Source organism: Mustela nigripes, chromosome 13 (assembly GCF_022355385.1).
Source record: "Mustela nigripes isolate SB6536 chromosome 13, MUSNIG.SB6536, whole genome shotgun sequence".
Classification (NCBI taxonomy): domain Eukaryota; kingdom Metazoa; phylum Chordata; class Mammalia; order Carnivora; family Mustelidae; genus Mustela; species Mustela nigripes.
In genome coordinates, this window is record NC_081569.1 from 73,860,678 (window position 1) to 73,875,293 (window position 14,616).

General features: G+C 46.4%; 1 protein-coding gene across 1 annotated transcript; it reads right to left on the minus strand.

Moving 5' to 3' along the window:
• Positions 1–1,313: 1,313 nt before the first annotated feature.
• On the minus strand, positions 1,314–4,483 carry CMA1 (chymase 1). The gene is made up of 5 exons (XM_059371231.1): positions 4,394–4,483; positions 3,574–3,724; positions 2,482–2,617; positions 2,001–2,255; positions 1,314–1,605 (listed from the first exon to the last, which is right to left on the minus strand). The coding sequence occupies exons 1-5, from the start codon at positions 4,446–4,448 to the stop codon at positions 1,462–1,464; spliced, it is 741 nt and encodes a 246-aa protein (XP_059227214.1). The 5' UTR covers positions 4,449–4,483; the 3' UTR covers positions 1,314–1,461.
• Between the last annotated feature and the right edge of the window lie 10,133 nt (positions 4,484–14,616).

Sequence of the window (14,616 nt, forward strand, 5' to 3'; positions counted from 1 at the left end):
GGCAGGCAGAGAGAGAGAGGAGGAAGCAGGCTCCCCGCTGAGCAGAGAGCCCGATGCGGGCCTCTATCCCAGGACCCTGAGATCATGACCTGAGCCGAAGGCAGCGGCTTAACCCACTGAGCCACCCAGGCGCCCAGGATTCCAATTTTTTAAAAAAGATTTTATTTATTTATTTGATAGACAGAGATCTCAAGTAGGCAGAGAGGCAGGCAGAGAGAGAGGGGGAAGCAGGCTTCCTGCTGAGCAGAGGGCCAGATTGGGGACTCTATCCTAGGACACTGGGATCATGACCTGAGCTGAAGGCAGAAACTTAACCCACTGAGCCACCCAGGTGCCACTCCAATTTTTCAATTATTAACGATGCAGAGATTAAAATCTTTATTCATGAATCTTTTTGTAAGATATTATCTCTGATAATGTCTTAAAGACAATTGCTAGGAAGAGTTGCAGGGACTCGCTATACCTTCAGAAGCCAGGAGACCTATCAGCCTCAGGCTCCCCTTGTACCCTTCCCCATCCTCCTGCTTCTGTCCCCCAGCCAGTCCCTCAACGGGCAAGACCTTGTGTTGGGTAGACACTAGGCTTTTGACTTCCTACTGGTTTGGGTGCAGCCCTTGTGTCTGGATGTTGCCCACATAGAACTTAAGAAGCTATCCCTCCTCTTATCTGTTTTAGCTCTCTGTTTTGCAGCACAGAGTGAGAGACAATCTTCTTTGCATCTCACACTGAAGCTCCACAGATGGCAGATCTTATCGAGGTGGACTATAGGAGAGCCTTATGTGGCACTAACTGCCTTCCTTAGATCGCATATTTAAGCCAGTGGTTCTCACTGAGGATGATTCCTACTCCCCTGGCCCCTTGGGGACCACTGGGTAATGCCCTGAGAAACTTCTGGTTGGTTAACTTAGTGGGGAGGGGTGCTACTCTTGGTAACTAGTGGGGAGAGGTCAGGGATGCTCTAAACATCTCACATTTTTGCTTGTGATTCACACTGTTCTTAGTGATTCTGAATACCTAGAGGTAAATCCAAATTGGTGTAGAGTTGATTACAGCAAGGATCTGGTGCAACATCTTGTTTAAGTCGGAAATACCAATCCTGCCTCTCCAGGGATTCTCTCTTCTTTCTTTCCCTAATTTTTCTTCATTATTTCTTCCCTGTCTCTCTCACACTTATGCCCCCCTCCCATACCCCCATTCCTTCCAACGCTTGTAGGCTCCCCATGCTGGGGGCTGGTTGCTCTGTGTCAGGAGAAGGAGTTCCAGAGAGAGGACACATGCTTACATCATGAAGCTGGGTTTTTATTGAGGTTTTTGAGGACTCTGTGACCTGGAGGAGCCCTCTTGGATCTAAGGGACATGGTGGGGTCTCAGCAGAGACCAGAGGCAGCTCTGGAGTAAGTGGTACAGAGAGCCTGCTCAGGTCCAGATTTCCCCTTGGGCTGGCTCAGGCTCCCTCCAGGCTTAGTTCTGCTTCAGGACCTCATTGATCCAGGGCCGGTAGTAGGAGATTCGGGTGAAGACAGCAGGGGGCTTTGCATCCAACTGCCCATAGGAGACAATGCCCTGGGCCACCCCAGCACAGAGAAGAGGGCCCCCTGAATCTCCCTGTGGGACAGAGGTGTGGGGGAGAGAGAGCACACAGAAGGTGAGCAGGGAATTCATCCATTCCTTCCTGTGGGTCCCAGTCCTGAGTCACAGTGAGACCTTGGGTCAGACCCAGCAACCCTGGCTTCTCATGAGATTATACATCTCGGTTTGATGGCCCTTTTCCCTTTCCTTCTTGCCACCCCATGTGTGCTGTGCAGCAGTCTAGGAGGGATGGTCAGAGCCTACATGGCGGGGTGGGGGGTAGATCTGCAGAGGGGCAATTCCAGTTCCTTAGGCCCTTATGATCTGAGACCCTGTCACTGGCTGATAGTCTTCCCACCCCATCTCCTTCCAGGAGACGTTCTGGACCCCAAACAGTGATCTGTAGGAAAGAACCCGTGTCGGATGGTCACCTCAAATGCAGTTTTTGTCTTCCTGGGATTGCCAACACACAGCTGGAGGTTGTGGTCAAAACCTCTGTACTGTCTGCAGGCCTGGGGATCCATAAGTCTCTGCTTTACCTCCTGCAGAGTGTCGGAGCCTGTTCCGTTTACTTGTCTTCTGCCCCAGCCAGCCACCCGGCACATTCTGCCAGGTGGGATGGAGTTGAACTGGGGCGGAAGGGGGAGCGTCCCCACCGCCAGGGTCAGGTTGGCTTTCTCCTTCAACTGTGAAGGGCAAGAGGGGTTGTCAGTGCTAGAAAGGGGTGACGGGGTAGTTGGAGGAAATCAGGGGAGGACAGGGCAAATTGTTTCCCATTAGAGCTACACCTAGTAGGGGTGACTTGATGGGGTTGGAGTCCAGAGGCAGGCTGGGATATCTCAGGGCAATGGGGACCTGAAGGAGAAAACTAAGAGAACAGGAAGTGGAGACAGGGGAGAAAGAAATTATCACCTTCAGTAGCATGATGTCATGGCGAAGAGTAAGGTCATCGTATTTTGGGTGAGGGAATTGTTTTATGACCTTAAGCTTCTGCCATGTGTCTTCTTTCTTTCGTATGTTATGGGCTCCGAGGGTGACCATTATGGAACTGTGGTGAGGAAGAAGAATGGACATGGAGAAACCGTGGTCTCCAGTTTCTCCTGGGATGTGCCCTCTCTGAGGAAAGGGAACTGGAGTCTATCACAGTTATTGAACTCTACTCACCCCCCCCCCTTTTCCTGGGCCACTTGTGGCATTTGGGGGGCTCAGATTTCACGCAGGGAACAGGAACAATTTCCAGGACCTTCAGGAATTGCTGGGGACTGAGCCGGCCATGGAGGATCCAAGGGACAGGGTTAGTGCTTGCTAGTTCAGGGAGCCCTTTATGAGAGCCAGTCCTCCGGAGCAAGAGATGTCAGAGGAAAGAGGGAGGTGGTGGAGTCCCTGGTAGGCCTTGTTCTTGGCCTTCCTTGGAAAAGATGGGTCAGGTCCCTGACAACTAAACGCCAGTGTTCTTGGAAAAGGCAGGGAGAAAGTGGCCTGGAAAACTGGGTGGGCCCGGGGGGCCTGGGTGGCTCAGTGGGTTAAGCCGCTGCCTTCGACTCAGCATGATCTCAGGGTCCTGGGATCAAGTCCCACATCGGGCTCTCAGCTCAGCAGGGGGCCTGCTTCCCTTCCTCTCTCTCTGCCTGCTTCTCTGCCTACTTGTAATCTCTGTCTGTCAAATAAATAAATAAAATCTTAAACAAAACAAAACAACAACAACAAAAAACTGGGTGGGCCCCTGAAGGTCACATATCTCATTTGTTGGGGTCGGGGAGATGGGAACTACATTTGGAGGAAGGACACTGGCTAGAGCCTCCTTTTTCCTTTGTGGGGTTGCTGATCAAAGTGATCAAAGATCAAAGATCAGGGCATCCATCAATCATGGGAACAGTTTCCTTAAATTCAAGTCTTGCCTTTCCCAGTCCAGGGACCCCTCCTCAGGCTGCCCAGTGTGCATCCTTGGATGTTACCCTGGCTCTTTATCTCCCTTTGGAGATAAACAGAACCTTGTTGTGTCACCTTCCTGCACAGTGAGCGGCTGTCAGCACGAAGTTTCGTCTTATCAGGAAACCACCACAGGACATCAGGCGATTCTGGGGAGTGATGATTTTCAGGAGGGCCATGTAAGGGCGGGAGTGTGGCTTGAACTCTGTGCCCCCGATGATCTCCCCTGGAACAGAGAGCCCCCAGGGCCTGAACACAGAGAATGCATAGGATGGGTTGAAGTTGGGAAAGGCTTCTCTTGAATCTCATTCTCACCCTGTACCCTGCCCGTTGTCCCCCTCAGGAACCCCGCTGCTATCTGGTCTCCCCATCCACAGCCTCCCATATAAATTCTCATTCCTTCTTGCAGGTGTAACAGCCAATCTGGCCGCAGATGCCATTCAGGCATTTTTCACCTCAGATGTCCCCCGCTCCCATGCTGCCTGTGCCTTAATGCTCCTCCGTCCCTGTGCAGGGCAACTCTCCAGGTTCCTTGACCTTCTCTCTGTAGGTCGTGAACAGTATCACAGAATGGCCCATTACAAGGTAAAATGTAGTCAGAGGATGAAGAGAACATAGGACCTTCGGGACAGTATCTCACATTCTAGCATGAGGAGATGCCCCTCTTCCTCCCACCTGTTGAGGGCTATCCCTGGCCAATGGGGTTCCTTGTCCCTGGGAACTACTCCAGGCTGGGTAGCCACGGAGTTTGGGTGGGCATACCCCAAGTGGAACTTCGGTCCGGACTCCTGCTGCTAGATGCTGCAACCTTGTTTAAGGGTCAGCTATCTTCAGACTAAACTTTGTTTTGGGGACTGATCCTGCCGCTTCCAGAGGGAAGAACCCCAAGACTTACCAGCTTCAGCTCTGCAGCATAGAAGGAGCAGCAGGGGGAGGGGAAGAAAATGCATCTTTTTAGAGAGGGTGCCCCACGCAGATGCTGCTTCTGTTTTCTGGTCTTGGGTTTTATAACTCCAGCAGTGAGCAAAGGGCTGGGCTGGTAACCACAGGAACTGCGTCATCATGGTTTCTTCTCCCATCCTAAGATCAGAAGTTCCCTCTAAGTCACCTTCTGTTTTGCCGAAGGTGAAGTGGAGGCCTGACCCCCAAGTTCTGGTTTCCAGGATGAGCTTTCAACCAGGGTGCCTTATCTGGGGAGCAGGGCTGGAGGGATCATGTCTTTCCCATGTAGGGCAGTTAAAGGGTCTTCAGAAACATGGGTGGGGAGAGTCCTTATGTGGAGCATCCAGAAACATATGCACTTTTATGGCCCATAGTAGGAAATGCATTTTGCAGAAGGACCCAATGCACATATACACATGCGTGAGTACATGAGCACAAATATACACATACAAATTAGAAATTTCGGGAAACAATAATTATCCTTGTCATGTGCAGTGCTTTCATTTTCCATTCCACCCTGTTCTACTCCATATTAAAATATGAACAGCACCCCACTTAATGGATGATTACCTGCAATTTGAAAACCACTGATCTGAATCTCTCACTTCCTTTGAACCAAATGTTCCTTGGCAGAAGATCCATGGAGAGTAGATGTGGGAAGGTAACAGACTCTATCGTAGGACTTTACACATATTATCACAATAGCAAATAGGATCGGAATTCAGATATTTTTAAAGATTTTATTTATTTCTTTGACAGAGATCACAAGTAGGCAGAGAGGCAGGCAGAGAGAGAGGGGGAAGCAGGCTGCCCATGGAGCAGAGAGCCCAACATGGGGCTCCATCCCAGGACCCCGAGATTATGACCTGAGCTGAAGGCAGAGGCTTTAACCCACTGAGCCACCCAGGTACCCGGAATTTGCATTTTTTGAGAGCCTATGGATCATTTAGTGTCCCACCTCTTAGATACATTTGCATAATGACCTTGTGAAGTAGGGATTTTTAGCTCAGTTTTATAGATTGGTTGTTGAGGCTTATGGTTCAGAAATAGATTTTCCTGATTCCAAATCAAGGGCCTTCTCTGCTCTACCACCACAGAAAAATAGAGAAATAGAGCCCCACTAATGGGGATGTAGATGGAGAAGAGTGGTTTGTTCTGGAAGCCTGGTGTTCCTCCTCTCACATTCAAACTTATTTTGCTGAAATAGAATGTACACGGATGTTGGTACAAGAGGTTTTACTCCACAACAAACTCAGAAAATACCATTATTGTCATTTTACGAATGTAGGATTGAGGCTCAGACACATGAACATGAATAAGATCATAGAACTCATAACTATTACGACTGGGTTTCAAGCTTCATATCTGTTGTTTTCCCCAGACTTGGGGGAGCAGGGAGTCTAGGGAAGAGAATGGTAACAGGTAGAGTGTCATTTCTCTTGGAGGTTTATTTATTCATTTAAAGATTTTATTTATTTATTTGACAGAGATAGAGAGAGAGAGTGTGTACAATCAGGGAGAGCCACAGATGAAGGAGGAGCAGACTCCCTGCTGAGCTAAGGAAGACTGACGTGGGACTTGATCCAAGGATGCTGGGATCATGACCTGAACCAAAGGCAGATGCTTAACCAACTGAGCCACCTGGTACCCCTCTCTTGGAGATTTAGAAGCCATTTAATTCAGAGATGGGGAAGCGCAGGGAAAAACCACCTTCCCCAAATCGTTCTACCATACCCTTGGACTCAGCTTGGGCTTGTGACTAGGGTGATCTGTCCCTTAGTATTGTTAGGTCCTCAGTTGTCCTAAACTCTCACCCTTTCTGGAATAATTATATTTATACGTATTTGTAATGTTTGATGAGTCCCTGTACTCATTTTTCTTTGTCTGACAGATAAAATATGGAATGTCCAGGGGTTCCTGGGTGGCTCATTTGGGTGAGGGGTGGAGTCTTGTTTTGGGCCCGGGTCATGCTTTTGGGGGCCTGGGATTTAGCCTCATATCAGGCTCTGTGCTCAGTGGGGAGTCCGCTTGAGGATTCTCCCTCTCCCCCTGCCCTTCCCCCTGTTCACGAACTCGCTCTCTAGGATAAATAAATAAATATTTAAAAAACACAGAATGTCCAGTTAAGTTTGTATTTCAGATGAACAACAAATCATTTTTTTTAATATAAGTATGCTTCACTGTTAAATGAGACATAGTGAAATAAATTGCCTATCTGAAATTCAAATTTATCTGGGAGTCCTACATTTATTTGCTAAAAATGGCAACTTTCTTCTGAGCCTTCTACCATCAACAGAACAGAGGAGAATCTGGACCCGGAGAAGCCCTGTCCTGTGGGCTTGCCCCCGTTGCACCCCAAATCAGAGGAGTAAACAAATGAAGCATTTCTAGTTTTCACTCATGTAATGAGAAGTTGAAAGGTAGGTAGTCCAGGGCTAGTGGGGTCGTCCCACAGCATCATTAAGGCTCAGGTTTACCAACATTCAATTTTGTTTCACCTGTACTGGTGGCAAGAGAATGAAATAAGTACTGCTCCAGTCAGGGGCCAATTTCAGAACGAAAGAGGGTAGTCTGTCCCTGTTTCCCTCCTTGCTCTGTCATGAGTGTATTTGCGCATTGGAACCGATTTCCTTTTTCTCTGCTCTCTGCCTTCCTTCTGTTATTTTATATATAGGATGCTATTGGTGGTCGACCTTCAGCTGAGTCCACAGTTTGGGGGTCTGAGTAAATTAGAGCTGGAATGGGTACCACCTGGAGATCCTCTCCTTGGAGCTAAAAGCGGTTAGTGCGGAGATGGGCTTATTTCAGTTCTGGGGACAGTAGAAACTCATTTTCCTTTGTACAAGAGATAGTGAAGATGACTTTTTTTTTTAAAAAAAGATTTTTATTTATTTATTTGACAGAGAGAGATCACAAGTAGGCAGAGAGGCAGGCAGAGAGAGAGAGAGGGGAGGAAGCAGGCCCCCTGCTGAGCAGAGAGCCCAATGTGGGACTCGATCCCAGGACCCTGAGATCATGACCTGAGCCGAAGGCAGCGGCTTAACCCACTGAGCCACCCAGGCGCCCTGAAGATGACTTTCAATGAGGGAAGTTTTGTTTTAGGAAAGTCACCTGTGGAGAAGGAGTGTGTGTTCATGTTGGGCAGCTGAGTGATGGACTGTAGTGGACATAGGGGAATGTCCTATATTAGGGAAATTCTCAACCCAGATTCTTGCTTTCCTAAGGTGGCATCTGTAAACTTCCTTTCTCAGATTCTCTTGCATCTAGGCTCCGGTCTTGTCATTGAGACTCTGCCAATCAGATAGGTAGGTGTACAGTTTGATTTAGAAAGGTGTTACTCAAGGGAGCAGGCACCATGTGGAATTAGTTTTTCTAGTGAGGGTGAGTGGCTGAGGGGTCTGGTTTTGGGGGAAAATTTTGGGCCATGTCCATGGGCTGTGAGGCCTTTGTTGAACAATCCTGTGGTGTAGTTCGCCATTGTTTCTGGCTACATGGCCTCCATATCTGATTCTACATGTCTGAAGAAGATACTGACTCTGTATAAGGACGATTTTACTACTAATCTGTTGTTAGAACATGAATGTGTGGGGAGGGTAGTTAAGTGATTTCCCCATTGCTGAAGATGATAAAGCAGAGGTTGGACAGTCTTCTTTAAGATTCACAGTTAGCGGGTGGGAAAGGGTTGCGCCTGATAAAAAAGCACTGGCATTTGATGACGGTGTTGTTCCTTAGCTATGGTAAGGCCGAGGGATCATTCCTTCTCCGTGTTCCTGAAACATTGATGATCTGTGCTATCGTTCACTTTGACTCTCAAGGCATACAGCTGGCTTTGCAGTTCGATGTGGGGGGGCTTGAATCCTGCTTCTGCCACTTAACGAGCTGTCTGGCCTTAGAAAAGTCCCTTAAGTTCTCAGCCTTAGTTACGACTTCAGTGAAATACAAAGAATGAGGTGAAACAGGGCTTTTGGAGAATTAAATATGTTGTGAGATGAAAAATATCATAGGGTCGGTCCTTAAGAAATACTGATTCTGTCCCTTTGTGTTATCTCTTGTGCTGACATGTAACCATTAGATGGGTAAGTGGTGACCAGGTCCTTGTGGGGCTACTTATCTTTTCCTCTAAATCCCCCTAAACCTGCTATAGGGAAAGTAGTTGTACCAGACTCCAGCCATGTTCTGCTTTGTACAGTTTTGTTTTATTCTTTGAACTTTGAGCTGCCTGGATGTTTCTTAACAACCTTCTCTGAGTGATAGCTGTGGGTTTCTTGACTGAGCACGTGACAGAGAGTGGTTTCAACCCTTCAGTTGCCATGTAGGTTTTACGGAGGCTGTAAACTTCCACACCTGTTGATGTCTGTTGTGAGAACTGCTGTGGAGAGGGACAGCTGATGGTCTGGGCTTGTGCCATCTTGCATCTGACTGACACAGCAGTGTCACGAAGCAGGCACATGGTACATCCTTTGCAGCATGGGCTTTATTTTCCTGAGGTAAGGTAGGCTTGCCTCGCTGGGCTTGCCTCCTTCTGTAGGTGATGTTCTTGAATAACCAAGTTTTCTTTCTTTTTTTTTTTAAAAATTTTAAAAAGGATTTTATTTATTTGACAGAGAGAGACACAGCAAGAGAGGGAACACAAGCAGGGGGGGGGAATGGGAGAGGGAGAAGCAGGCTTCTCACTGAGCTGGGAGCCGGATGCGGGACTCGATCTCAGAGCCCTGAGATCATGACCTGAGCTGAAGGCAGTCGCTTAATGACTGAGCCATCCAGCCACTCTAGTTTTCTTTCTTTTTAAGTAAAAAATTAAAAAAAATTTAAATCCAATTAGCCAACATATAGTACAGCATTGATGGGTCCGTAATCAAAGGAGCGAGAATGATACAAAGCAAAGGTCAAGCAAAGTTTTATTTCGCGCCAAGCATCGAGAATCAAACAGACCCCCTCTTACAGAGAGGGCGACCCCCCCTGCCTTATCGACTAACTTTTAAAGGGCAAGGGCCATGTGGTTGAGCCTGACCATACACAGGTGTGTGTGTGTAATGAGATTGCAACACACAGAGAACGCTGCACAGTCATGCTAGGTCACATGCAAGTAAGTGACCAATTGAATCATAATTTACCATATAGTAGATATTGGAACTAGCCTATCACCTTGGTCAGAATTGGCGCCCTAAAGGCGGGGCCCACATTCCTTGGTAGCTAGGGAGAGAGAGTATGTGCGCCCCACTGGTTGGATGTCTCCACCTGGCCTGACCCAACCTTGTATTTGGGTTTTGTTACCTGGGACTGGTTTCCTGGACTTGCTTTTAAGTAAGTCCCCTGGTGGGGGGGCAGGGTCAGTTTAAGTTTTACTGCAAAAACAACAAAGTTCCTGTTTAACCGGATGGAATCGCTCTGGCTAAATAGGCCCTTACACCATTAGTTTCAGAGGTAGAGTTCAATAATTCATCAGTTGCGTATAACACCCAGTGCTCATCATATCATGTGTCCTCCTTAATGCCGGTCACCCAGTTACCCTATCCCCCCACTACCTCCTCAACCTTGGTTTTCTTAATTTAACTGCTACTAGTTTACCTTCAGTATTTGCAAAGTAATTTGCAAGGATGTAAGCTGGTTGAGTCTACCATACCCTGACCTCTACTTTCCTGCGACAGGCTGGTGTTTGAGAAGGGAAAGTCTTAGGGAGCCCCTTTTCATGAGTTTGGGCAAGCTCTTTTCCTTGGCTGTTTCTCCTCTGGCCCCTGGGATGCTACCACACCCCCACTGTTCTCAGTATTGGTCAGGCAGGCCAATGTCTTTGCCATCTTGGAATTAACATTGTGGTCCTGGTGGCCTTATCTTTTCTGGGTGGGGTCCGGGAGAGACAGGAGAGGCAACAATTGGTATTTCTGTTCAAGGGGTTGCTCATTTAATCAATGGGTGTTGCCCATGGGAGAGTCAGCGCCTGGAGACTCAACCCTGCTCCTCAGTCTCCATGCTGCTTCCTGTGGGCCATGCTGTCATGGTGTGTTCCTGGATTCCGAGTGACTTGTCTTCTGATAGTCCTAGAGTGGCATGCTATCCTCTTACTACTTTCCACTGGGATCACCATTCTTTGTTGAGGATGTCTCTATTTGTCTTGTCTTGTTTTTTTTTTCCTCCATGTCCTGGGCTCTTGGTTGCAAGGAGATTCCTTTTGTTCCTTGAGTGGCAAATGCTGCCTAGCTACAGGCCAAGGCTGGTGAGGCTGTCGGGTAGGTGTGAGGGGAAGTTACACGAGACGTCAGAGACACCTGGTGTACAGCAGTGGCAGCGTGTGGGATGCCAGCCCTCCAGGTGCCCCCAGAACTTTAACTGCTGCTTCTGGGAAGGGATGTTGGTTTTGTGTCCAGGTTTTTGTAATTGTGAATAGAGTTTCTATGAACATCCTTAGCCTCCGGGGGTCTCCTCCCTGGCGCTGGCTGTTGGGGCCGGGCCTGCCCCGAGGCCTGTGCATGAACCCTCACCTGCTTCCTCAGCCTTCCGTTTCCAGGGTCCTGCACTTCGGGCCCTCCAACTGGGGAACCTTGAGTCCCGCACCATGACTCCCCATCCCACTCCGGCGCAAATGGTGCCTTTCGGCGCTTCGGACAAGCCTTGGAGCGAGACAGGTTTTTGTGTGAACTTCAGTTTTCCTTTCTGTAAGATACACAGCCAGGAATAGGATTCTAGGTCATATAATAAGTATATATTTAGTTTTCTAAGAAACTACCAAAGTATTTTCTAAGGTGGCCATACCATTTTGCACTCCCCCAGCAATGGATGAGAGCTTGTGTTGATCCACATCTGTGCAAGCCCTGGGTATTTTCATTATTTTATTTATATTCTCTTTCTCTCTCTCTCTCTTTCTTTCAAGATTTTATTTATTCACTTGACAGAGAGAGATACAGTGAGAGAGGGAACACAGCAGGGGGGAGTGGGAGAGGGAGAAGCAGCCTTCCTGCTGAGGAGGAGCCCAATGTGGGGCTTGATCCCAGCTCCAGGACTAGGATCTGGAGCTGGAGGCGGGTACCCAATGACTAAGCTACCCAGGCACCCCAATATTTTCAAAAAATATTATTTACTGATTGATTAGAGAGAGAGAGGGAGCAGGAGCAGGGAGTGGGAACAGGTCAGGGGAGAGGAAGAAGCAGACTCCTTGCTGAGCAGGGAACCTGTGAAGGGTGGTGGTCGGGGTGGAGGAGAGAGAGTGGGAGGGTAGAGGGACGAGGGGTGGGTAGGAGGCTTGATCCCAGGACCCTGGGCTCGTAACCAGACTGAAGGCAGACACTTAACCAACTGAACCACCCAGGGATCCTTCAGTATTATTATTTTTTTTACTATGACCTTTTTTTTTTATATTAACATATTATGTATTATCCTGGGGGTACAGGCCTGTGAATCATCAGGCTTACACATTTCACAGCACTCACCATAGCACATACCCTTACCATTGTCCATAACCCAGCCACTTTATCCCCCACCTCCCCACCCCCCAGCAACCTTCAGTTTGTTTCATGAGATTGAGTCTCTTATGGTTTGTCTCCCTCCTGATCCCATCTTGTTTCACTTTTTTCCCTCCTTACCCTACATGACCCTCCCCCTGCTTCCCTCCTATCAGATATGAAATTCCTCATATCAGAGAGATCATATGATAATTGTCTTTCTCTAATTGAATTATTTCACTTAGCATGATATCTTCTAGTTACACCCACATCATTGCAAATGGGAAGATGTCATTTTTGATGGCTGCATAGTGTTCCATTGTATATATAAACCTTATCTTCATCTGTTGATGGACATCTAGGTTCTTTCCATAGTTTGGCTATTGTGGACATTGCTACTATAAACATTGGGGTTCACGTGCCCCTTCTGATCACTACATTTGTATCTTTAGGGTAACTACCCAGTAGTGTAATTGCTGGGTCATAGGGTATCTCCATTTTCAACTTTTTGAGGAACCTCCATACCTTTTTCCAGAGTGCCTGCACCAGCTTGCATTCCCACCAACAGTGCAGGAGGCTTCTCCTTTCTCCTCATCCTTGCCAACATCTGTTGTTTCCTGACTTGTTAATTTTAGCCATTCTGACTGGTGTGAGGTGGTATCTCACTGCGGTCTTAATTTGTATTTCCCTGATGCCGAGTGATGTGGAGCACTTTTTCATATGTCTGTTGGCCATTTGGATGTCCAGAAATATCTGTTCATGTCTTCTGCCCATTTCTTGATTAGATTATTCTTTGGGTGTTGAGTTTGGTAGGTTCTTTATAGATTTTGGATATTAGCCCTTTATCTGATATGTCATTTGCAAATATATTTTCCCATTCTATTAGTTGTCTTTTGGTTTTGTTGACTGTTTCCTTTGCTGTGCAAAAGTTTTTGATCTTGATCAAGTCCCAATAGATCATTTTTGCCCTTGCTTTTCTTGCCTTTGGCAATGTTTCTAGGAAGAAGTTGTTGCAGCAGAGGTCAAAGAAGATGCTGCCTGTGTTACCCAAAGGATTTTGATGGATTCCTGTCTCACATTGAGGTTTTTCATCCGTTTTGAGTCTACTTTGTGCCTGGTGTAAAGAAATGGTCCAGTTTCATTCTTCTGCATGGGGCTGTCCAATTTTTCCAACACCATTTGTTGAAGAGACTGTCTTTTTTTTCCATTGGGCATTCTTTCCTGCTTTGTCAAAGATTAGTTGACCATAGAGTTGAGGGTCCATTTCTGGACTCTCTATTCTGTTCCATTGACCTATGTGTCTGTTTTTGTGCCAGTACTATACTGTCTTGATGATTATAGCTTTGTAATAGAGCTTGAAGTCTGGAATAGTGATGGCACCAACTTTGTTTTTCTTTCTCAACATTCCTCTGGCTTTTTGGGGTCTTTTCTGGTCCCATATAAATTTTAGGATTATTTGTTCCATTTCTTTGAAAACATTGAGGTATTTTGATAGGGATTGCATTAAATGTGTAGACTGCTTTAGGTAGTGTAGACATTTTCACAATATTTGTTCTTCTAATCCATGAGCATGGGATGTTTTTCCATTTGTTTGTGTCTTCCTCAAATTTTTTCATGAGTTACTTTATATACAGTTCTGAGTACAGATTCTTTGCCTCTTTGGTTAGGTTTATTCCTAGGTATCTTATAGTTTTGGGTGCAGTTGTAAATGGGATCGATTCCTTAATTTCTCTTTCTTCTGTCTTGCTGTTGGTGTATAGAAATGAAACTGATTTCTGTGCATTGATTTTATATCCTGACCCTTTACTGAATTCCTATATGAGTTCTAGTGGTTTTGGTTGGAGTCTTTTGGGTTTTCCACATAAAGTATCATATCATCTGCAAAGAGTCAGAGTTTGACTTCTTTGCCAGTTCAGATGCCTTAAATTTATTTTTGATGCCTGATTGCTGAGGCTAGGACTTCTAGTACTGTGTTGATTAGCAGTGGTGATAGTGGACAGCCCTGGTGTGTTCCTGACCTTAGGGGAAAAGCTCTCAGTTTTTCCCCATTGAGAAAAATATTCACTGTGGGCTTTTCATAGATGGCTTTGATGATATTGAGTTATGTACCCTCTATATCAATATCAGTATCAATATTGAAGAGTTTTGATCAAGAAAGGATGCTGTACTTTGTCAAATGTTTTTTCAGCATGTATTGAGAGTATCATATGGTTCTTGTTCTTTTATTAATGTATTGTATCATATTGATTGATTTGCCAATGTTGAACCAACCTTGCAGCCGGGAATATGCTTGGTTGTGGTGAATAATCCTTTTAATGTACTGTTGGATCTTATTGACTAGTGTTTTGGTGAGAATTTTTGTGTTCACCAAGGACATTGGTCTATAATTATCCTTTTTGATGGAGTCTTTGTCTGGTTTTGGGATCGAGGTAATGCTGGCCTCATAAAATGAGTTTGGAAGTTTTCCTCTCATTTCTATTTTTTGGAACAGTTTCAGGAGAATAGGTATTAATTCTTCTTTAAATGTTTGGTAGAATTCCCCTGGGAAGCTGTCTAGCCCTGGGCTTTTGTTTGTTGGGATATTTTGATGACTGCTTCAATCTCCTTACTGGTTATGGGTCTGTTCAGGTTTTCTGTTTCTTCCTGGTTCAGTTGTGGATGCACTCTAGGAATGCATCCATTTCTTCCAGATTGTCAATTTTCTGGTGTATAGTTGCTCATAATATGTTCTTATAATTGT

Excerpts from the sequence above, each read along its gene's own strand:
- CMA1 (XM_059371231.1), bottom strand. The coding sequence starts at position 4,448 with ATGCATTTTCTTCCCCTCCCCCTGCTGCTCCTTCTATGCTGCAGAGCT. Across the intron at positions 3,725-4,393 it reads ATGCTGCAGAGCTGAAGCTG|GGGAGATCATCGGGGGCACA; the intron begins GTAAGTCTTGGG and ends TCTCTGTTCCAG. Across the intron at positions 2,618-3,573 it reads GCCGCTCACTGTGCAGGAAG|TTCCATAATGGTCACCCTCG; the intron begins GTGACACAACAA and ends TCCTCACCACAG.